The sequence below is a fragment of the Pseudopipra pipra genome, chromosome 3 (genome assembly GCF_036250125.1).
Source record: "Pseudopipra pipra isolate bDixPip1 chromosome 3, bDixPip1.hap1, whole genome shotgun sequence".
In the NCBI taxonomy this organism is placed as follows: Eukaryota; Metazoa; Chordata; class Aves; order Passeriformes; family Pipridae; genus Pseudopipra; species Pseudopipra pipra.
In genome coordinates, this window is record NC_087551.1 from 86400326 (window position 1) to 86422481 (window position 22156).

At 39.1% G+C, this 22156-nt stretch overlaps 1 protein-coding gene and 1 long non-coding RNA gene across 5 annotated transcripts in view; one reads left to right on the top strand and one right to left on the bottom strand.

Annotated features, from left to right (window-relative positions):
- Window positions 1–165: 165 nt before the first annotated feature.
- Window positions 166–21436, top strand: ASRGL1 (asparaginase and isoaspartyl peptidase 1). Of its 4 annotated transcripts, none has more exons than XM_064650200.1 (8): window positions 166–274; window positions 988–1105; window positions 1514–1773; window positions 5454–5596; window positions 10571–10725; window positions 14960–15078; window positions 17029–17139; window positions 19778–21436. In XM_064650200.1, exons 3-8 carry the CDS (start codon window positions 1587–1589, stop codon window positions 20011–20013), a joined length of 951 nt encoding a protein of 316 aa, XP_064506270.1. In that variant the 5' UTR covers window positions 166–274; window positions 988–1105; window positions 1514–1586; the 3' UTR covers window positions 20014–21436. The 4 variants fall into 4 exon arrangements, with proteins under 4 accessions (XP_064506270.1, XP_064506269.1, XP_064506272.1 ...); XM_064650199.1 differs by lacking the exon at window positions 166–274 and adding an exon at window positions 365–469; XM_064650202.1 differs by lacking the exon at window positions 166–274 and adding an exon at window positions 365–469 and having other exon boundaries at window positions 1518–1773.
- The window catches only part of LOC135411954 (uncharacterized), a 32336-nt gene continuing 15769 nt past the window's right edge, over window positions 5590–22156 (bottom strand). Inside the window, exon 3 of the long non-coding RNA XR_010429400.1 lies at window positions 5590–7769. This is a non-coding gene — a long non-coding RNA (uncharacterized LOC135411954). The remainder of the gene's footprint in view (window positions 7770–22156) is intronic.

The following is a 22156-nucleotide window of genomic DNA, read 5'->3' on the forward strand; positions in this document are numbered from 1 at the left end:
CACCGGCAGCCCGAGCTTTGGGAACGGGAATAATCTGGCTTGGACAGAGGGAAGGGGAAGAGTGAGCACACGGGAAATGCTGCTAGGCATCGATTTTCGGGGAGCGGGGGGTGTGCCATTTTCCTAATTTAACTGGAGGAGAAATCGGGCGGTGGCAGGCGATGAGCTGATGCGACACTGCAACTATGGCCTCGCACAGCGCGGCGACAGCGAGCACCGCGGCTGAGGGGAGAAGCACGCCCAGGGGTGCACGATGCGGCAGCACCCACTGCTGGTAGTCCAGGGCCGGGGGGAGCGGCCCGGCCCCTGCAGGGTGCTGGGCGGGACCGCCCGGGCACGGGTGGCAGCAGCCGCCATCTTAACCGCGGGCACGCTTCAGCGCGCGCGGGGGGCGCCATGTCCGTTACGGGCGGCTGCGGGGCGCGGGGCTCTGCGGCTGCGCCCGCCGGGCCGGCGCCCAGGGCTGCAGGTGGGGTCCGGAGCCGCGCTGCCGCTCTGCGCGGGGCGGGGGGCTGGCAGCGGGCCGGCGGTACAGCGGGCCCCGGCTGGGTGCGGGGCCGAGGGGAGCCCGTGAAGAGCATGGGAAGAGTGTAGCTACTGGTTGAAATAGAAGCCTGCACGGCCTCGCTTTAGGGGATGTTTTGCCCCACGGCGTTCCAGGATGGGGTTTGCTGGGCTCCACGCCTGCTGCCATCCCGTCCGGCGGCCCCCCGCCCTGGGGCAGCAGGAGAGAGAGCAACTGGGCTGCGGGAGTCTCTGTCGGAAAGGTTTGCCTGCAGGATGAGGGAGAGAGAGTTAGAGTTTGTTCTTCACAGTCTCCAGAAATAGCTGTCCCCGAGAAACTTTCCACGTGGGGAATTTTCACTGAGAGATGCCCTAGATTTCAGTGGGAGATGAGGCTGCTGCTGCTTCTTTGCTTCATTCTAGAATCAAAAATGCGATTTGCATCATCGGAGATTCGTAGCAACAATCTCTTTTCGCTCTCAGGAGGCCGTGAGCAGTAACAACAAGCTGTTGCCTGCCAGGTGTGAACGCCTTGTTTTCCTGCACGAAGTTCAAAGTTTTGCAAGAGGTCAGAGGTCTGGGATCGAGGTGGTTGAGCTGGGTAAGCTGTTAAGTCAGGTCGGGTCAGCTGCCTTTTTTTTTTTTTTTTTTTTTTGTTGCCGGTTATATATTACTCTACTCAGACAGTGGGGCTACCCATCTAAAATAAAGAGCAGCTAGCAGGACCTCAAATGCTTGTTTGTCTGTAATGTATTATCACCAGACAGGGTTCATACTAAATCACGAGATTGTAGCATAACTTAGCCTGAAAAGGGCCCCTCCTGTGCCACCTGGCCCAATCCCTTGCTCAAAGCAGGGCTGGCCTTAAAAGTTGTACCAAGTTGCCTGGGGCCTTGTCCAGACCTGAATTAGGAGCTCCCTTGTGAGTACTTCACTTCCTGGAAGGTAAAATGGTTGCAATCAAACTGCCTATATCTGTTAACTAACCTGCAGTCTTCTCTCCATGTAGAAAGGAGCACGTGCTACAGACTACTCCTTCCAAACAACTAACAGGTGGAGGAACTTGGGAGGAACTTGGCAGAATGAAGCCTGTCATCGTGGTGCATGGTGGAGCTGGACGGATCTTCAAAGACCGAGAAGAGGGATGTCGTGCTGGCACTGTCAGAGCTGCGCTGCAAGGTTATGGTGTCCTGAAACGGGGAGGCAGCGCCGTAGATGCAGTTGAGGAGGCAGTACAGTCAATGGAAGATGATCCTCATTTTAATGCAGGTAATTTTTCAAGAATTAAGTGGGCTTAAAATCGTCTTGTATTTCAAGTGTTTTGCCCTGATGCTTCTGAAAATCCTGGCTTGCATTATTATTGAATTATGCACATTGCAGTGGAGTAAATACTAGTGTCACAAAACAGTTGATTTCTCAGTATAAAACAGCATGGCGTGTGTGGCAGTTTCTCATGAGTACACTGAGGAAATTGAGTTACTCTGTTCTCATTCTTCTCCCATTTCATTCATGTGGAGCTGTTCATTACTGTGTCATTTATATTCAGTTTTAAGACATGGACTCTATTATGGAGTATATGTTTAATTAACATTCATTTTCAAGGCACTTGGATATAGCTTGCAGCATTTGTTTAAGGCTTAACGCTTGTCCTTTACCAGAGGAATGCTGTTCTTGGGGATTTTAGGTGTTTTTCTCTTCATTAATGCTTACAATTAGTTATTTTGTAAATAACATTACAGAAGTAATGCAGTAATGGTATATGAGTCGTGAATCTCTGCAGAAAGAGTTCATAACTGGATTTTCTAATGAGTAACGTAAATTAGTTAATGGAAGTTGTCAAATATTTTCTCCTCTTGATATGACTCGTTTATGATTTTGATAAGTTTCAGCAAAAAAACCCCAAACATTCTCACCAACCTATGTCAGGAATAAACATGGAAGGAAAGACCTGTCAGTGATCAGTGCTTTAGATAACATAACTATTAGTTATATGCTCAGTTAGTTTGCAGAGGTTCATTTTTTCCTGCTTACCTTGCAATTGAGAGCAAGGGAGAGCTTTTATTTCGTATGAAACTTTCAGTGTTTTATTACTGACTTGGGCTGAACATTTTGATTTTTAGAGCGTCCAAGCTGAAATCATGAAGCAAACTTAGACGTGCGGTGTGTACTATTACACAGTATCAGGGTGGCATTCTCTCATTTACTTTTTACTTAACTGGACTTTAGCCTTAAGCACTTGTTCAGGTTTGGCTGTGCTGATCTAAGTGTGGCAAATAGTCTGGTAATCACTTACAGAAATCTAATTGTCTTAACGCTCCTTAGATACAGCTGTTCACGGTAGCTGGCAAAAATGAGGTGAAAGCTATGTGAAGAGGATGCTGATTGGAGTGGCTGTTTAAAACTCACTGTGTGGTATTTATCTTTATAAAAGAATAAATCCGGTTTGCTGTAATGTTTTCTAGGAAAACACAGACATTGCTAAGAGACTACAATAAACATGGGGAAGAATGGGCATAACGATCAGGTTGTGCCCTTTTTTGAATTACAGGGTGTGGCCATTCTGCGTAGGTTCATCTCGATGTTGGCTTGGTAGAAGGGCTCAGAAGCTATACTGTTGTCTAAAACTACCATTTTAGTGACTTGTGCAGCGTAATGAAGTCATCCAGTTCTGCTTGTGATGAGGAAGTGGGCTTGGTTATATTTACCTCATGTGATTGCTTTGGCTAGCAGTGTTCATCAGCTTGGTGTGAGTACTGCAGATATATGAATTGACACTGTAGTGGTCCCTGCACACTCTTCCGTAGCCTTTGCAGGGCACAGGACAGATCTGTCTATGTGTAGACAGAGGTAACTGGAGTACTCCTCTCAGTACCCCACGTGTGATTTGACTAATCTCATAGGTTCGTTATTTATGTCCCCTTAGATTTTCTGTCTTCTGTTGTCTCTGTTCTTTTCCCAGCCTTTTGCTTAACAAGTGAGCCAAACTTTTTTTTTTTTTTTTTTTTTTAGCACTGCTGCCAATGGATACCATGCCCTTGGGGGCTGGTAGTCCCTACCCATTGCTTTGAAAGATGGATGAAAAGGCAGTCTGTAACCATCCTACTCATCCTACCTGAAATAACCTGAAGTTCAGTATCTAGCTTTGTTGTAGTGTACAGACTTTCATGGTGGTCAGTGGAACGAAAAAGGTGACTATACAGCTAAGATGTAGGAATTGTGGAAGTAGTGGATGCCCCATCCCTGGAAGTGTTCAAAGCTAGGTTGGGTGGGGCCCTGAGCAATCTGATATAGTGGGTGACATCCCTGCCCATGGCAAGAGTCCCTTCCAAACCAGGCCTCTCTATGATTCTATGGCAAGTGGGATGAATTGTTCTTAGAGAGCACCTGTCTCTCTTCACTAGCTGTGAGAGGAGGCTTTTGTAGGAAGCTGCCTTTGATTGAAGAAACTGTCTGCATCTGTTTTCTGCTCAGGAAATTTTAGGAAATCCTAAACTGTATCCCATGAGAGATGTCCAGTAGACATACGATACTATTAATGCAGTGGTGAAGGGGCCTGGTAGAGTTTCCCTTGGCATTGTGGTTCTGGTCACTGATACTTAAGAATCTCCTAGTTCTAGTGGGAATTTCAAGGTCATAGGCTAGAAAGCCTACCTTGTCAAAGGAAGATAAAAGAGTATGGCAGGGTTTAGCTAAGTAAACAAAGAGTACTGACTCCTTACCAGCATAAAGGAAGAGCTGGAAGAATTATGTTAAAGCGGATGGCACAAGGCAATTAACCTGTAAGGTCTTTACAGATCAGTGTAGTCTAGAAATTAACACATTGTGAATGATGCAGGGCTGAACTCTGGAATAGCTTATGCAGTCGCAGACAGGCAAAAAATAGCTTTTGGGGAGTGTGTCTGTATGTGGCAGGGGAAGTTTTGGAGATTACAGGAGGAGGATTACAGGATTTTGTTGTCTCTTGTTACAGGGGATTTAACTTCATATATTCAGGTCTGAAGTACACTGGTATAGAAGTCTTATGTCAGTTATTAACAGTGGTTTCTGACCTGCTTTAGTACTGGTTTAACAGAAAGAAAAAAAAATTGCTTTAGCTATCTGCAGTGTTCAGGTCTTTCTACCTGAGCTAATGTGTAAATCTGCCATGTTTTCGTTTGGCTTTTTGCTTCTTTTTAGGTTTAGTCTTCACCATCCTTATTAGCAAGGCTTGTGCATTTGATGACTTAAAACGTGTTAATCCCCTGTGATACAATTATTGGCATTACTTAAAAACCCCACCCTATTTGCATTGTCTCATTTTTTTATCTCTTTAATTTTCAACTAGGTTAGTAATAGCACTGATAATTATAGAAGAAAATAACTACCCAACATTTTATTCCTTAACTTTTATTTTTTTAAATTACTTTACTGTTTTTATTTGGTAATGAAGAACTTATTTGAGGCTTTTGCTACAGCAGTGAGTGGATGCTTTTATTCGGCTCCATTATTTTGGCGGTTTCTTGGAGTGCTGTATGACACTAATCTGTTGATAGGATCAAATGCTATAGTATTTCTTTAGGTTATGTTGTATCCTCCTTTGGAAGAACTGTAAGGTAAAATACTTTTGTGCACTCAAAAGTGATCTGAGGAATAAAGAATTCTGTTCATGATTGTTGTTTTAGCTTTTGGACCAAGTATATAATTTGGGATGTGATTGGAAGTGTTTTTCATCTTACAAAAAATAAAACTTGATTTTAAAGTAGATGCTGTACTCTGTGAGACTTCTCTTAATGGCTGGATTTTGTGGTTATACTCAGCAGTGTTTCTGCTGAGATACTTTCAGTAAGTCAGCAAACTGGGAAAGAGAAAAGTTGCTTGATAAGAGCTAATAATTGAATCACCTGGTGGTTAGGTCTTAATGACTTTCTTCTCTTTGTCTTCCTCCCTAATTTTTTTTCTTTTGTCTTTAGGTTGTGGATCTGTTCTAAATGAAAAAGGTGAAGTAGAAATGGATGCCATTATAATGGATGGAAAAAATTTAGACTCTGGAGCAGTATCTGCAGTTAAATGCATAGCAAACCCAATAAAACTTGCTCGACTTGTTATGGAAAAGGTATGCTGGTTATAAAGCATGTTTTTCCTTAGAACTTCATCCAGTATATTGACACACATCAATGATGATATTTGTGTAGTGCTTTAAGGCAGGAAAGAAGGGAGAAATGGATGAAAGTGTTTGGAAGCTATGGTCATGACCATGAAGCATTTTTATTTTAAGGGTTTTTGAGAGATATTTATAAAAAAAAAATAACATTCTAAGAAAACATAAGTTCTGCTTTCTCAAGGAGAAATTGAAATATGCATGTTGGTCTCCTGTAGTTCCACAGCTGGTGTTCAAGATATTTATTTTCTTTATTTTGTTCACTTGTTTTTTGAAGAGCTTTTATGCTGTCACTGAGTCTTCTGCTTGATCTCGCAAGATTAAAGTTGGATAATACATTGTTCACTTTGCAGTGATAAGGCACTGGATTAAATGACCCAATTACATATTTGGCCATGTAATGCATTCTTACATTGTTCCAGATAGTCTTCTCCATTGTGACCTGTCAGATGGTAGCTCTGGTGCAAAGTTGTAGTCTTCTAGCAGTAGAGGGTAACAGTAGCTCTGTTGGGTGGTGACTGATTTTTCAAGAGAATCAAATTTATCAGGGCAGGAAAATGATTATTACTTGACCTTCTACATAAGATCAGTCCCACATTACTCCACTAAGAAGTCCACCTAATATTTGCCACAACAGACTTCTCTTATTTTTCAGAAATGGTGGCTACTGGTGTGTGTCAGGATGGAGTAGATCATTTGTGTGATATTTGCATCTGTTTTACTTGGCAGTGATCAAAGAGTTTGTACTGTCTTTGGAGTTCACACTTTTCATCCTGCTCACGCAGCTGCCCCGTTGCTGAAAAGGGTTTCATATTCACTTGTGAACAAAGAAGACTTTTATGTTTCTTTAACCTTTTAAAGTGACTTTTGAGGAAACCAAGCCTCTTTTGGTGATCTTTAAAGATGATTGAAATTTAATTTGTCCTCAGTGGCCTCCAAGGCAGATAGGATTTTTTCACGTCCATAATTGGAGGATAGTCCTGTTCTTAGAATCAGAACATTTCACTAATACATTTAATATAAATACTTTGTTTTCTGGAAGACATACGTTTCAATCATGTTAAAACTTGCGATGAATAAGGGTTTTTTCCTTCAGTTGGCTTTTATTTTGTCATTCAGCTAGAACAATAGTAAGTATAGGTGGTAGACAGCTTCACAAAACCAAATTTTTCAAAATTTGTGAATGTAGGTGAAGAGTTGGGGGAGAGATGTCTTTAATGTGTTGTATTTCACTTAATTTCATTCTTGGAGAACTTCTTTTAATGCCCATTGTTCACTTCATATTCCAGAATCACTGATTTATTTTCTTGTCTTGTCCATGACAAAATCCTATTTAAGTGAACACAATGTTGTTGGATTTTGAGAACATAACTTTACAAATTCTGTTTTAAAAATCAAAGAAACCAAAAAAAAGAAAAAAAAACCAGCAAACAAAAAACCCTCTCCTTTGTCCATCTTGTCTCTTACAAGGTCTTTTTGTCATTGTGTTGTTTCTGGTGTTCAAAAGTTTTGAGGCTAAATTTGAAACAAAATCATAAATTCTAGTGTACAGGAGCAAGTATAATGGTGTAGTCCTAAAGCCTTAACATTTTTGGCCAGATACAAAAAAAAAAATCTCTGTAGATGATAAAGTTCAAATGTAAACAGCCTAAATTGCTTAATATAGCTCAAGATGAGTTTCTGCTCCTTCTCCATCAGGTATTAGAAATGGGAATACCAACTGATTCTGCTTTTCTGTTCATCTTGGACAGGAATTTTGGGACACCAACCCAGGCTATTTCACAGTATATTTCATAGTGTGTTTTGTTTTACTGTGCATAATTAAATTTTTTTCAACTTTGTGACCAGTGGGTAATAAGACTAATTTTCCTGGGGTCTTAAGCATGTGTAATTATTTTCCAGTGTTTTTGAGATGCCTCAGTGCCATAAAGAATTTTGAAACGTGCAGTTCCCGAAAACAAACCAACCAACCAAAAACACCCTCCCATCTGCTTGTAATTGTATTTCCATCATATTATGGAACAGTATGGGCTCCATCTGGTGGCCAGAGTAGCTCCTCGAGATTGTTCTTGCACACATTTATCCCTTTGTGATGTCAGTTTCCCACTGGGCTTAAACTTGTCCAAACCTGTCAAGTAGAAAAAAGGAGGACACCACAATAATTTCTATTCAGCATTTACCATGCTATCAATCACAGAGCTTCTAGAGGTGCAAGTCTTTTACTATGTTCACTGATGTTACAAATTCTTGAGAAAACAGTTACATGTTTGTTGAATTATTCCTGTTTGTAGTGAACATAAATAGAATGATACATTGAAATGACTTTTTTTTTTTTTCAAATAGGGGGTGTAACCCCTCCCAGCTCCAACACTTCATTAGATGGGCTTCTCATGAACATTAGAGAACTAATTTATTGCTATACATGAACTGCATATGTGTTCCCCTACTATATTTGCAGCTCTTTACATTAGACAAAGGAGAATTTAGCTTAGAACACAGGCTTCTTAATGCAAAGGGCTGGATTTTTGCTGTGCTCTGCGCTGCCAGAATTGTCAAATAAAGAACCGTGAGGATCTGAATTTCAGGTCAGCTGCAGAAGTTTGGGAGATTTTCCCCATTTCCCATGAAATTAACTAAACTTGCCAGCATTTCTTCTTGTTAGTAAAATGTCTGGAACACCTTTTTTTTTTTTTTTTGTCCTTTTGAATTACTTTTTATAAACGTCTCCCAGAAAAATTAGGCACTCTAAGTTAGCAACCATATTCATGAAACTGTGGACAGATGAGAGAGAAAAATGTGCTTTTGTGTTGTTCTACCATCTCTTTTGATTGACAAGATGTGTTGGAGAGAACTTCTTCCAGTAAGGACTGAAAAAGAAAAAAAAGAAAACAACCACAAAAGCCTATCATAGAAGCTTACTCCTCTTTATGCAAGTATTTCTTGTTTGTGCAGCTTAGGAAGGTATGTTATCTGAATCTGCATATGGGAGGGAACACTTGGAAAAAGTTTTTAGAAATAGCTTCCATTTATCACTGTAAAATACAGTTAAAATCTGTTTTTTTAAAAATCTTATTTAAAGGACCATATAGCCTTAATTGCTGAAGAAATCAAGTGATGGAGGACACATCCTCCTGCTACAGATAAAGACAAAAGAAAATTGCAGTGTCTTTCCTGAAAAAAACTCTACCAATCAAAAAAACCCCACACTCACAGATAAAAACCAAAACTAGTTTGAATTTTGGATCGTGTACTTCTGATTGGGTTAGTGGCAGTGGCAGAGGGGGGCAGTATTGCACTAAGAAGTTGGCTTTCAAGTCAAAGAACACTACTCACCAGCTTTGTTAGAAATAGGTAGGTCCAGTAATGTCACTCAGCATGTAAGCCTGATGTCCAGTCTTTCACATATACAGAGGACTTATTCCTTTTAACCTTTATTCTTGTTCCCTAAAGCAATACTCTCACGAATTGAGGATTAATTAAAAGGCATTTAAATTTTAGAAAATGTTTGATTCAGGGCCACATCATCAGGAATGTTTCTGAAGTGTAGCCACGTTTCCCTCCTCTGTAACTGTCCAAAGGGGTTAGTGCAGAGGCTGTGATAGGCTTAAGTAGAGATCAGTGTCTGATTTGGGAAGATGTTTGTTTGTAATCCTTTAATAAACAATGCAGTGCTATGGGTTGGTCATGATAGTGATTACTTGTCATTGCTTTAGAAATCAACAGAAGTTGATGCTCTGCAACATTGTAAAAATGCAAAGCTTTGAGATCTAAATGTCTTGCAGAATATAGCATGACACAGAAATGCCGTCCTGGCTTCTGGCTGAGAGCTGCATATGTGCCACTTTGGTGCTTTGCAAGGCTCTGCTGGCCTGCTGCCTCCAGCATTAACTGGTTCTACTTTTTGGACCTCAGCTGGTGCCTGTGTGCTGTGCTGCTGCATGGTTATAAGAGCTTGCTTGAAGTTAGGTGCTGTGCTCTGAAATTACTCCATACTGTATAGTCAGACCACTGCTCTTCCAAAACCTTCCCAGGCTCTGATGAGTGATTAACAGCTGTGCAGTTGTGCAAAAAGTTGATGCTTACTTTTTGACATAGATTTAAAAAAGAAACCAAACAAACAAAAGAAATCAGATTTTAGAGCTACTACTAAAGTTTAAGGATTAATTAAATAAATTTATCTGGCAAGTTTTTCTGAAATATTAATTAACCCAGCTGTACAAATTTTGAAGCATGGAATTAACTAAGGTTGTTGAATTAAAATCTGGTCAAAGTGCTCTGTAAATAAAGGAATCCAAATAGAACTTGCAGATGTTCTTAGAAGAGGGCAAATGTATTTTGGTTGAGCCCATTAGAACAGTTTTCTGTTCTTAAATTTGAAATTCTGAATCTATAAGAATAGCAGCTAGTTGAAGGATACGTTTAAAATAAAATTGTTCTGCTGATGTTAAGAAGCACTTCAGTATATGATATTTACATTTGTTGGTTATTTTACTATGTGTAATGCCTTTAAATGGAACAGGAGTTTATTTACCATTCCTCTAAGTAAAATCCTTCTATATCCCTTAGTTAACTGGACTAAACAGTTAGTTATGTAGTGATTTGGTGATTGACTGGAAACAATACAAAGAAGTTGCATACAAATTAGCAAAAGAACAAATTTACCAATTTTTCTTCTCCCGTTATAGGAAGTGTGCACTAGATAAATGCAGTTTTCTACTAATGATGAAAGTTTGTACCTGTGTTTTGGAGAGCTGACTTTTTTCAGCTGTAGTGGAAGGGCATATGGACATAGAAATCTAGAAAGTTTAAAAATAAAATGTGGAATTTTCTTTATGTGAATACATCTAAAAATAAAGAGTGATTGTACAAAGCTGCTCAGTACAAGACAAAACAAGAACTGTCAGTGAATCTCATGTCTATCTTCTGCAGACAAAGCACATGCTGCTGACTGATCAGGGTGCACACCTGTTTGCTCGGGCCATGGGTATTCCTGAGATTCCAGGGGAGAAACTAGTAACCGAGAGATCCCGTGAGAGATGGAGGAAGAACCTTGAACCAGATTTCAACCCTGAAGATTTTCAGAAGTAGGTAAAATTTTTCTTGAATTCAGGTAATTTAATTTGTGCCATCTGGTTACCAAAACACAACCCACAACCAAAAAAACCAACCCAAACCCCTTAAACAAACCAAGAAAAAACATACAAAACCAAAAAAACCAACCAACCAAACAAACCCCCTTGAAGGCCTGTATTTCAAATGTTACATGGTTTGATACAGTCTTTACAGTATGTCTTCAGTGAAAGTACTGGAAAATCAAGCTTTCAATGAATTTGCTCAAGTTTAAATGATTGGAACAAACTCTAATAAACTTGTTGCTGCTTAAGGAGATTGTTTGTCACTTTAACATAGCATAGGTTTTACAAAATCAGAACTCGTTGTTCCTCTTAAAATCGCCAGTTACAGAAGAGCATAGAGCAGCTTTAAAAAACAGCATGTGTACTTTTGTATAGTTCTTTTCCATGGAGGAACTGTGATTTTAGAAAACCTCCAGGACACATTTCAAAACAAGTCCATGAAAAAAATTTAAGAAAGCTGATCTTGGTTAAGTAGATGATCAGATTTGTCTTTAAACTGGACTAGGTAGTTAAATGACATCAGATTTTGGCCAGTAACTCCTTCCGAGTGCTGATTGTGGCTGTTGTTTATGAAAAGGAATGAAAAAAATGACCAAGAAGTTCAGTGGTGGGTATGAAGTGAGATACTACTGGATGGTATTGCCCAACAGCAAAACGAACGTCGCTTGAAAAACAAGCCAGTCTCGTATAAAGTGAAGGGGAAAGTGAGGTGGACATGAAAAGGAATGAAAAACATGAGGTGTCAAAAATGGGGTTTATGCCTGTGAGGTAGGGATAAATACCAAATTGTTTTGAGTTTCCATTTGTATGTCAGTGATTGTGGCGCAGGAAAGCGCTGTATTACATTACATATGTGCTGTACTATGTGCTGGTCATCTGGGTTTTTTTAAATAGTAGTAATGAGAGAAGCAGAACTAAATTTGTAGATCAAAAGAAGTAAATTTCTTCTGTGGGCATGTTAATTATGACTTTGAAACAAGGCTATAAACTACAAGCTGTATGTTACTTTCAGTAGATTGCTAGAAGGAAAAAGAAATTAATAAGGCAAGTGTAAATATGGTCTTGTAAACAAAGTGATGTTGTTCCTTGACCATAAGGTCTCAGTCATAGTTCACCTTGTACACAAAAGAAGTTTTCTTTTGATACATGGTCTGTCCAAGGACTGTGTGGTATTGCCATTCATTATGAAGAATTTTGAGGATGGTGTAACCTCTGCTGCCACTTGGTCACCTACACATCAGTTGGAATGGTATGGCATCTAAGTCTTCATTCATTCTTCATAACTGCTTAATTTAAAAGTTTTTTTTCTGATAACAGTGTTAGGCATCTTCAATTTCAGCATTGTCTTGCTCTGGAATATCTGATAATAGAAAACTTGTGTATCTCTGAAGGGCACAAGACTTTTTCTGGTGTTGGCCACGCTGTTCTTTTTCTGAAAACCAGTGCCCAAAACATCAGCACAAGTTCACAAAGTTGAAAACAGATCATTTTTTATGCAAGCTCATTTCCTTCTGTATCACATGTGGAATGTTCTTTTTCTCTGTTATGTCCACAGTGATTACACAGAAACTTGCCTGAGGCAAACAGACAGAAGGTGAAGTAGTGTTAGTCAGAGGCAACATAATACCAGATCATACTGGGAATTTGAAGGTTGATGTGTACTTAACTTCCAGTGCTCTGGTCCTCACAGTGTTGGAAACCATGGGATTTCATAGGCTTTCCAGGCAAAGCCTGGTGTCTCCATGAGAGATACATTTCTCTTCTGCTGATTAGGAGCCTGCATTCATTTATGCTAAAAGCTTAGGATTCCGTTGCATGTACGACATTCCATCTTGCACACCTTTTGCTGAGAACAAGGTGTGGTTTGATTTATCTGCAGTCTCTCACTCCAGAGACTCTCTGGCATACCTTTGATAAGAATCACTGGAGGTTGCCTTAGAACCCCACAAAAAGGGAGTTGAGTGTGCCTGTAGTAAATGGGCTCCTAGCCCCTCTGTGAATCGCACTGCATGAATAACTCGAGGAGGTGTTAAATAACAAGGGCCCTGACAGCAATCAACAGAAAACCCTACTACTGATGCAGGGCTAAGAGACAAACAACAGATACCTTATTAGTTGAATGGGGATAGAATAAGTACATGTCACTTCATGGATATTGGATAATGAAAGATTTAGACAAGAGGGAATGAATAAATCCAACTAATATATTTTGTATCACAGTATATGCAGTATATAAGAATAATTCTTGATTGAAGAAATCCCTAATAGCATCCTCTGGTATACCAGAGGTACTTGCTGAGGTTTTTGCTACTGTCAATAACTAACAATAGAGATTGCATTATAGTATGATATCTCTACTTAGGCAGTTTTGCCTGCCTTGGTAATATTTTGGAGTCAACTATCCATGCACAAAACCTGTTTATATCTTCTTTGCCTTTGTTCTGAAGATGAACAAAGAAAAGGTTACACTGAAGCAATAAAAAAGTTTAAAGGGGCAGTAAGAAATACAGTATAGTTGTTTATTTGCTCCACTGCAGATAAGGTATGTTGGACACACTCACTTTGGAATTTACCAACAGTTGTGCTCTCATGCCAAAACAGATAGCTGCTGCCTGTGTAATCTGTGTGTTTTTATTCTCACAGTTTCTTAAGATAAATACTTACCTAGAAAAATATACACATCTGGATGTACCTTTCTTAACTTCTGACGAGGATCTAACTTTAGTTGGTTGAAGGGTGCCGCATGAATGTGCAAGAGAGTACTGAATTTACTCATGTTCTTTTCAGCAAATCATTTGTAACAGATGGATGGGTGGGAAGCCCATCTGCACCATCATATCAGTTTGAGATGAGGTCCAGATCCACAGAAATGTCAGAGCAGTTTGTAAGGCCTGTGATTCATCAGTCAACTTTGAATTGCTGTGAATGAAGTGTAGGGACTGACAGTATGATATTTTACATAAGCAGGAGTGAACAGGAAGTTGGTTTTCTGAGAAAGTGACTGTGGGTTTCAGGGTACACAAGGACTTTGTCTGACTTAATTAGCTGAGATTTTGTGGAGCTATAGAGAAACCCTCACCAGTGTCCAGGCAACTTCCCGAGATATTCCTGTTCCAGTTGCCTGTTGAGTTAGTTCCTTGAAGGATTATTACGAATTCTTTTCCTGTGTGGAAGGATGCAGATTTTTATGCTTTTTTTTTTTTTTGTATGCTTCTAGCCAGATAGTGGTTTATGTTCCTATGTGAAATGCTGGAATATGTGGATATTTAAACTGTTGCTTCTCACTAGTGTCTTGCTTCTCAGTGTAGCAACTGTTACAGTATGTTATAACAGGCTTTTTTTTTTTCTTCGAACATGACTACACATGTATGATTTGAGCAGCCTATCGTATATGTCTCTTCTGTGCTGAAGAAATAAAGCAATAGTTGAAACTTCTGTTTTCTTCAGTGCATGAAGATTTTTAAAATGATGTGCGGTTTCAGCGGATTCTACTGGCCAAGTGATTTAAACCTCAAGATTGCTTAGCTACAGAGTACAAAGACAAAAATATGTATTAATGATGCATTGTGAGCAGTACTAGTTGAAAGGCACATAAATAACCTTTTTTTTTTTTTGTAGCATTCAAACATTAGGGGGAGTAAGGAAGAGGAAAGAGGAGGAACAGGAAGGAAATGATTCAGTACGTGCATAACATTACTGTCCTTTTCTGTATTCACTTATTTACGTACATTGTCATTAATAATTCCGGTTAACCTCCTCTTGAGACAGTGGAGCCAATTGTTGCATCTTGGAGTTGCCATTTAGGGGAAAGTTGTGTGTCAGTTTGTCTGTCAGCCAAAAAACTACTCCAGAACTATGATGACTAGAAGTATTTCTGCCCTGTCTGCTTTTGCTTTGTGGGTTTTTTCCTCCCCAAGTCGAAGTTTCCATGCTATGAAGGTAAACAAGTCATGGGGGGAGATAAAAAAAAAATGAGTGTTTTCTACTCTGTTAAATATAAAGTGAGAATTGTTACATATTGCTTGTTATTTTTGCAATGAGAAGCATAGCAAAAATAGCTTTATGATGAGCAGTACTTCTTTTGTAGTAATCTTTTTTTAAAGCTACCTGGAAAATAAATGCAACGTGCTTTGGCAGGTATGCTTTAATTCTATCTAATTTTGTGAACTGTTTTTCTTGGCAGAGACCTTGGAACAGTCGGTGCTGTTGCTATAGACAGTGAAGGCAATGTAGCTTGTGCAACATCCACTGGAGGACTCTCTAATAAACTGATTGGCCGTGTTGGTGACACACCATGCATAGGTATGGGGTGTGGGATCTTACCTTTCATTTTTTGGAGGTATCTCATTTAAAGAAAGAAAAATAAGTATTGTACCACTCTCCTTTTCATTAGTGAAACGCACATAAATACCAGTACATCTGAAATGGAGATCTAACATTCAGATGTATAAAAGCTCAAGCTTCTTACAGTATGGAGATTGCAAGAAAGGATTGGGAGTAGAGGTGTAGTGCTGTCATTATTATTGTCATCCAACACTTTTTTGTATGGAAAATGTGGATGGAAATTTCTTCTTTCTGCTCTTTCATAAATGTTAACAGTTTTTTCCTGTGTTTCCTTTCTGTTGATTCTGATAAAGCTGTGGGTTTTTACATCTGTGCTTTCAACTAAGTCAAAAAATGTAGCCTGCTGTATATTAAGATGCTGTTTTCTTGATACTTAAGGAAGTAGGTATAATTGCAATTACTATTTGTTTTATCAGTGAGTGAGAATTATAAAGTGACTGGCAACTTTGAGTAAATTCCTGTTCTTAGAGAGCCCTGATAAGACTACCTCAGAGCCTAATAGATGTGTTGTGGAATAAAGGAAATATTTTAAGAGATCTCTTATCCAAGTATAAAGAAACACTTAAAATCCTTTCCACAGACTTCTTCCTCTCATAGAACAGACTTGTCATTTGATTGCTTTAGGGTTCTACCATACAGCTGGGATTTGGAAATAATTATTTTTAGTAAAACATGTTCCAAACTCAAGTAGCACTACTATTGGCAGTATATGATTATGAAGAAACTTATTTTGCACATGAAGTTGCTAACGTTTTGGTACCCTCTGCATTTTGACTATTGACTATATAGTCAAAATGTATTTGACTATATTTTCAGCTTCATTTCTAGCTTCAGCTTTCTGACTGCAAATATCCTTCTCTGTAGGTTATGTTCAGGGTTCCTGTAGTTTGGGACATGGTTCTATGAAGGACAAGTGAAACTGGGCGCTGTTGAGCATATTGCTTGTAACTTTTGGTCTCACTAGACATCTGCAGGCTTGGAAACAGAAAAGCTGTGCTTTTAAACATCAGAGGTTTAGTAAAGGGCTTTTGACAGACTGATTGTGGCAGTATTTTTCCATGTGTAAATCGGGGTCCGTTGAAAGGGTCTGATCACGGAAGTACATAAGGGAAGAAACTTTCATTGCTCTTCTAAGGCTCTTTCCCGTCCTCCAGTACCTTGTTTATAATGCTGTGGTATGTTTCTTTCTAGCTCCTGGGAAATATTTTTCTTAGGAGATGTGCTAGAAACATGGGTATTGAGCAAGCAGAAGCTTGGTGGAGAGCAACAGGGTGTGGAATGTGCCAGCAAAACAAGGATGGGACAGAAAAAAGGGGGGGAAGGGGAGTTCAACAAAAAAACCACTCTGCTTGTGATGAGGACTTTGAAGATTCTTCAGGGGTGCTTTGTGAGGTTTCACTAGAGCCTAGGCTCTTCAAATCTTTTACAAGCTGTTGTGGGTAAGTTCCCCTCAAACTTTGGTCAGTTCACCAATGTCCTCACAAGATCTTCCTTCATATCTTCTCAGTTGGTAATGTTGTGTGACCTGGCATTCTGCATCCCATCACTATCTTGCTGGTCCTTAATATACCCTCCCTTGCTGTTCTGGAAAATACTTTTGCTTATCCCTGTGGAGTGTTGGCCTGCTTCTGCTTCTTGTACCACAAGCAGATCAGTAGTCTCTCTCAACTTGGCAGCTGACTTGCTCCCACAGTTGTTGATCTCTTTCATATATTTAACTTTTCAAACAGACAGAAATGAGAAAGAAGCATTAATGACACTTTGCTCCCAGAAATGCAGAAAGCTAATGGACCTTTAGGATGAAATGTTCAGTACCTATTTTAAACAGTGAAAACAATGAAGGGCTTGTAAATTATATTATAGAATTATAATATAGAATTTTTTCTTTTTTTTTTTCCCTCTGAAAAGGAAGTGGAGGTTATGCTAATAATCATTCTGGTGCCACTTCAACCACAGGACATGGGGAGAGCATTATGAAAGTGGTCTTAGCCCGACTGATCCTCTATCACATGGAGCAAGGTACATCCCAAACTTCCTGAAAGCCAAAATAATGAAGATATGAAACGTTGATAATGACAGGTTTCAGTTTATCTACTACCATGCTAGAACAGGTGTCAGAAGAGTTGCTCCCAGGGATATGCGGATGGGTCACCTCTCTTTACAAACAAAATGAAGTACTAAAGTATTAATAAAGGTAAACTAGCTGAATTGGACAGAATTATCTCTGCTGCCTGATATTTAATCATGCTTTAGATCAGTGTACATTGAAAGACATTACTGTCTACTTTGTTTAACTGAAGTTCTCTTTAATATTTTTTCCTAATTATAAACTAAAATTTTGTGAACAGGAAATAGAAAACAAGTAAAAGTAAGATACATTTAAGGAAGCAGTAAGGGGGAACGCTAGCGACACAATTGGAACTGAAATTAGAAGATATAGGATATTGCCTTTCTAATAAACTATAAAGGTCTTTATTTTAACAACTCTGATTACAGCAACAGAAATTCTTTTAAGACTTTTTAACCATGATTTCAATTTTCATTTTGTTTTGGAAAATGTACTAAACCGACTGGGTGGGTATGTGGTAAACAGCTGACACAGTATGTCTTATATGACTGTAATATAATCTGACTGTGGGATGACCCTTTGGAGCTTTACCTTCCTGAGTTAGTCTGTCATCTAAACCCTTGATTATGTTACAGCCTATAAACATAGCCAGACAACATACTTGTATTGCATGCAGTTCAAGAATCATTAATATAGATATCACCATTATTTTTAGAAAGCTGTAGCTTCGGGGCAGTACAGTGTAACTTGCTTTGAGATCAACCAAACTGGAAATAATTGGAAAATGTTCAATTTACATTTTCATTGGAGAAGCAGTAAGTAGAGAGACAAGTAACAGCTGAGAATATTTTTGTTATGCTTTATAGAGCTGTTTGTATATAATGGGTGCATTTCTCTAAATCTTTGATATGACAGTTTCAGCATAAAATACAACCTACAGATTATTTCCCAAAACTCTAACACATTATGCTCTCCCTTACTCTCTATGTTATGTCCCTAACTATTCAATTTGTGAATAGAGCCTTCTAAGCTCTATTCAGTCTAAAGTGTGTAAAGCAGTTTCTTCTCTGGCTTTAAGTTAACTGCATTGCAAAACTTATGCATTGACAGCAGTTATCTGGCTTGTGATTAATCAGTATGAAAGGCAAATGAGTATCAAATTAAAAAGTTTATTGAAAAAAAACAGAAAAAGAAAAAAAATGAACCCATATGTATTAATGTCTAATTGATTTGCTCTTGTTCACCCTACCAGTGCTTGCTTTACCTTCATTTATCCTGCCCAGAAGTATAACTCAGCTGCCAGGAAAATATGTCAGCAATAGACTCCCCCTGCCCCCCCCCGAAACATTTCCATGAAGGCACTGAAAACAAACCCTCAAGTTATTGTAACTTTTGAGTCCTTGAACTGAAGTTGCATATTCGAGAAAACTACAGAGCTCTCATAATTCTGTTTAGCTATTCAGTAATTCACTTACTAAATATCTTGTTTTGGATGAATGCTGCAAAATTTACTTTCATATTTTAGGAGTGAATTGCTTTGCCATTCTTAGCAGCTGCTGGAATCTTTGTCTTATGGTGGCAGCTGTTGTCTTGGTGAAAAATCAAACAGTGAAATACTGACCCTTTGAAGACAGTGCCACTGACTTGAATAGTCACAGTGTCACCCGTATGTCAGAGAAAGGAGCTTTATCCTGTCAGTCACCAGTGCTGTGAATAATCCTGACTCTGATGGTTTTATTTGGTTTTAACTCAAAATTTGCAGGGAAAGAAAGCATGAAGGTCAGTTTTTGTTCTGTAACCTAAGCCGCATAACATTACTGAGGGAATATATCTTAGGGCAATTAGGCCAAGGCAACTGCGTTCCTGAATGTTTATTTAAACTGGTAGTGAACAGGTATCTTGCAGCTATTACAGGTCTGTGTGTATGACGTTCACATTCAATTTGATTTATTTAGAAAATATTCCTGTTAATACAAATCAAGTAATGAAAAGCTGAAGTTACCTTGCTGGTCCTTTGTCTGATGTCTAGTACATTGAGACCTCATCTTGCCTGATAGTTTCAGAAGCTTCAGGAAGAGTAATGCTGATTTTTTGTTTTGATAACTTATGACAATGTGAAATAATGTGCTTTGAGCTCTGTTGCAGCCAGTGGACTTGGAACAGAGATGATGACTGAAATGTTTGATTGTTTTGACGTGGGATTTTTCAAATTGTAAATGCTTTAGACCTAGCTTGTGACAAAACTGCGATGAAAACCTTGCAAATTGGCATTTTTCCCTTCAAAGGATGGCATAAGAAACATTGTCTCTTGAACATAGAGTTGGTGAGTTAGTTTGTATCAAACACTGAAATGGAATTAAAATCTGAAGCTATTCAAATAAATATTTGCAGCAGCACCACACCACAGCAGCTCTTAGCAACTGTACAGAGCCTTCCTTTAAACGGTTCCTTTGATACACTGGAAATTTCTTGCTGATTTAGTTGAGAGAGTAATTAGATTTGACTGGCTCTGTGGGGAGGGGTAAAACTTGGAGTTTTAAAACTAGTGTCAGGACAGATGCCATGAAGTGATCTTATTTTTCTTTTTAGGAATGTCACCAGAGGTGGCAGCGGACACTGCATTAGACTACATGAAGACAAGAGTTGGGGGCCTGGGGGGTGCCATTGTTGTCAGCAAGGCAGGAGAGTGGGCAGCAAGGTTCTCCACCAAGCAAATGTCCTGGGCTGCTGTAAAGGATGATGAGCTGCATTATGGGATTTGTGCTGGGGAGAAGCATGTAAAATCTCTTGATGAAGCACTTGTATCTGCAAGTGAGGGACTGTAAGCATGAAGAAATGTTGGCTGAGGAGGAATGAAGATCTCCAGTTTTCACTGGAGGACAATGACAGTTGATTTTGTCCTTCTGAAAGATCTGTACTTCTTTGTGGAGTGGCATTGCCACATTTACATTCAAAACAAAATCTAGATGTAGTTCTCTAGTGGACATGGATATATGTGTAATCTTTTAATACCTTTGTGAAGTCAAGAGATCCTCCTTTTCTAGAAAAGAAAGAGAATGGTCAGTAGGTTTTGTGGGTAGCATGCCGTAATCCTACATTAAAGGGAGCCTGAGTTTCAGTATTAGAGAAACTCCTTTACATGCCCATTTTCAGAGACTGCTGCCAGGATGATTTGAGAGATGAATACCTATTAATTAAAAACCGAATTTTGAAAATCCAGAGTCTTTTGAGCAGCCATCCCATGATAACAGATTGCTAACTGTCAGTGACGTACCACCCAAGAGCAGTGAAGAGTTAAGACTCAGTGATCGTCACAGGCTTGAAGTAACTGTCAAGGAAAATAATGGAGTAAAAAGAATAATTTTTCTCAGAAAAGGGAAATGTGATGCAGTCTAAGGAGCTGTAATTCTGTGCACTGACATCAGACCAGAGACCACAACAAAGTAGGCTACAATATTTCAAAGTATATGTGGATAGTTAACAGGAAAGATATTGATGTAGTATCTGGGGTAGTAATAACGAAGGTCATGATTTCAATAAAAATAACAGCAGTCTTTACTACTCAAATGCAAAGGTGATAGGCACCTTTTAAGTGTAAATCTGAGACAGAGAGATGCTGATTAACTGGAAAAATAATTCTCTAAGTGATGAAGACAAGCTGTACTAAACCAAACAAAACTGCCTCTTAACAAGCTTCTTGTATGAAGTCTGAAACATCTGCAGAGATTTTCTTTTTTAAAAAGAACTGATGTTTTACGTTACTTCTGATACAGTTTCTTTGTTAGGATTTTGGGGGGTTTTTTCTATTTTCTGACTCAACCATATAATTCTTTTTGTTAAATACTGTAATAATTTTATGGATTTCAACTGGTGACTAGGTTTCCTCTCTGGGCAGATTTGTATGTTCGAATTGCATGCCATCATTCTGTGGTTTGTTCCTTTACAAGATAGCCCATAAAAAAATCTTAAATCAGGGTTTTAAACTACTATTGTCCTAACTACAATAAACTATGTTACTGAGTCAGCGCATAAAGAATGGTAGGGTTGCCAAGACTGTCTGACGTGCTCTCTACTTTGATCCATGGTTTCTTAGATGTTGCAGATGACTGAATATGGACAGTGATGGTTCAAGAGAAGATGGCACATGCAAAACATAACCTTGGAGTATTCGTGTACTTTGTTCAACAGAAGATCATGTAGAAAATGGCTACTATGTGATCATCAGATGTTAATAAAACAGTATCAGTATTTCTGATGTGCTTATTGGTATTTTACTTCCTTTGAGTAAAAATTAAGTTATCAGTATTGGCATAGCTTCATTTCCAAAATACGTCCAAAATATTTGTGATATTTACCTCACCTGTCCATAGTGGAAGATGAAATTCAGGACAGGTAACAGAAAATATGATCTCCGTGAGTGCAGCCAAAATTCACTTTTCAGCATTGTTTTCATGAAATTGCTCAAATGAAAAAGAATCAAACTTGAGGGATGCTTTGTAGAGCTAAATGGTGATACATAGGCATGGATGCAGGCTGTACACAAGAATACAAGTATCTTGTCATATACCAGCTTTGTCAGATTAGCTTCTCTGTAGAAGGCACATACCTAGTAACATTTCCTTTGCTTGAAGTAGCTGGGGGGAGGAGCATTTAACCAGTACTGCTGTAACACCTGCTGTACCATCTTTGTCAAGCTCTGTTTATTTGTTATGTTTTCCTAGTGGATGTAAGCCTGTTCTGGTCACAATCCAAGCTGACCAAAACCCAAGTGATGGTTAGTGTAGCATCAAGCATAAGCTAATACACCTGCTGGGTGGTTTATTGGCAAGGGCTTGGCACTACACTAACCCTGACAGTTGGCTTTTGGTTAGCTTTGAACAGGTTCACATCAGCCGAGAAGGTACCGGCAACCACAGCAGCACTACAGGCAGGATCTCAGGGATGTCAGAAGGAGTAGTAAATGTCTAC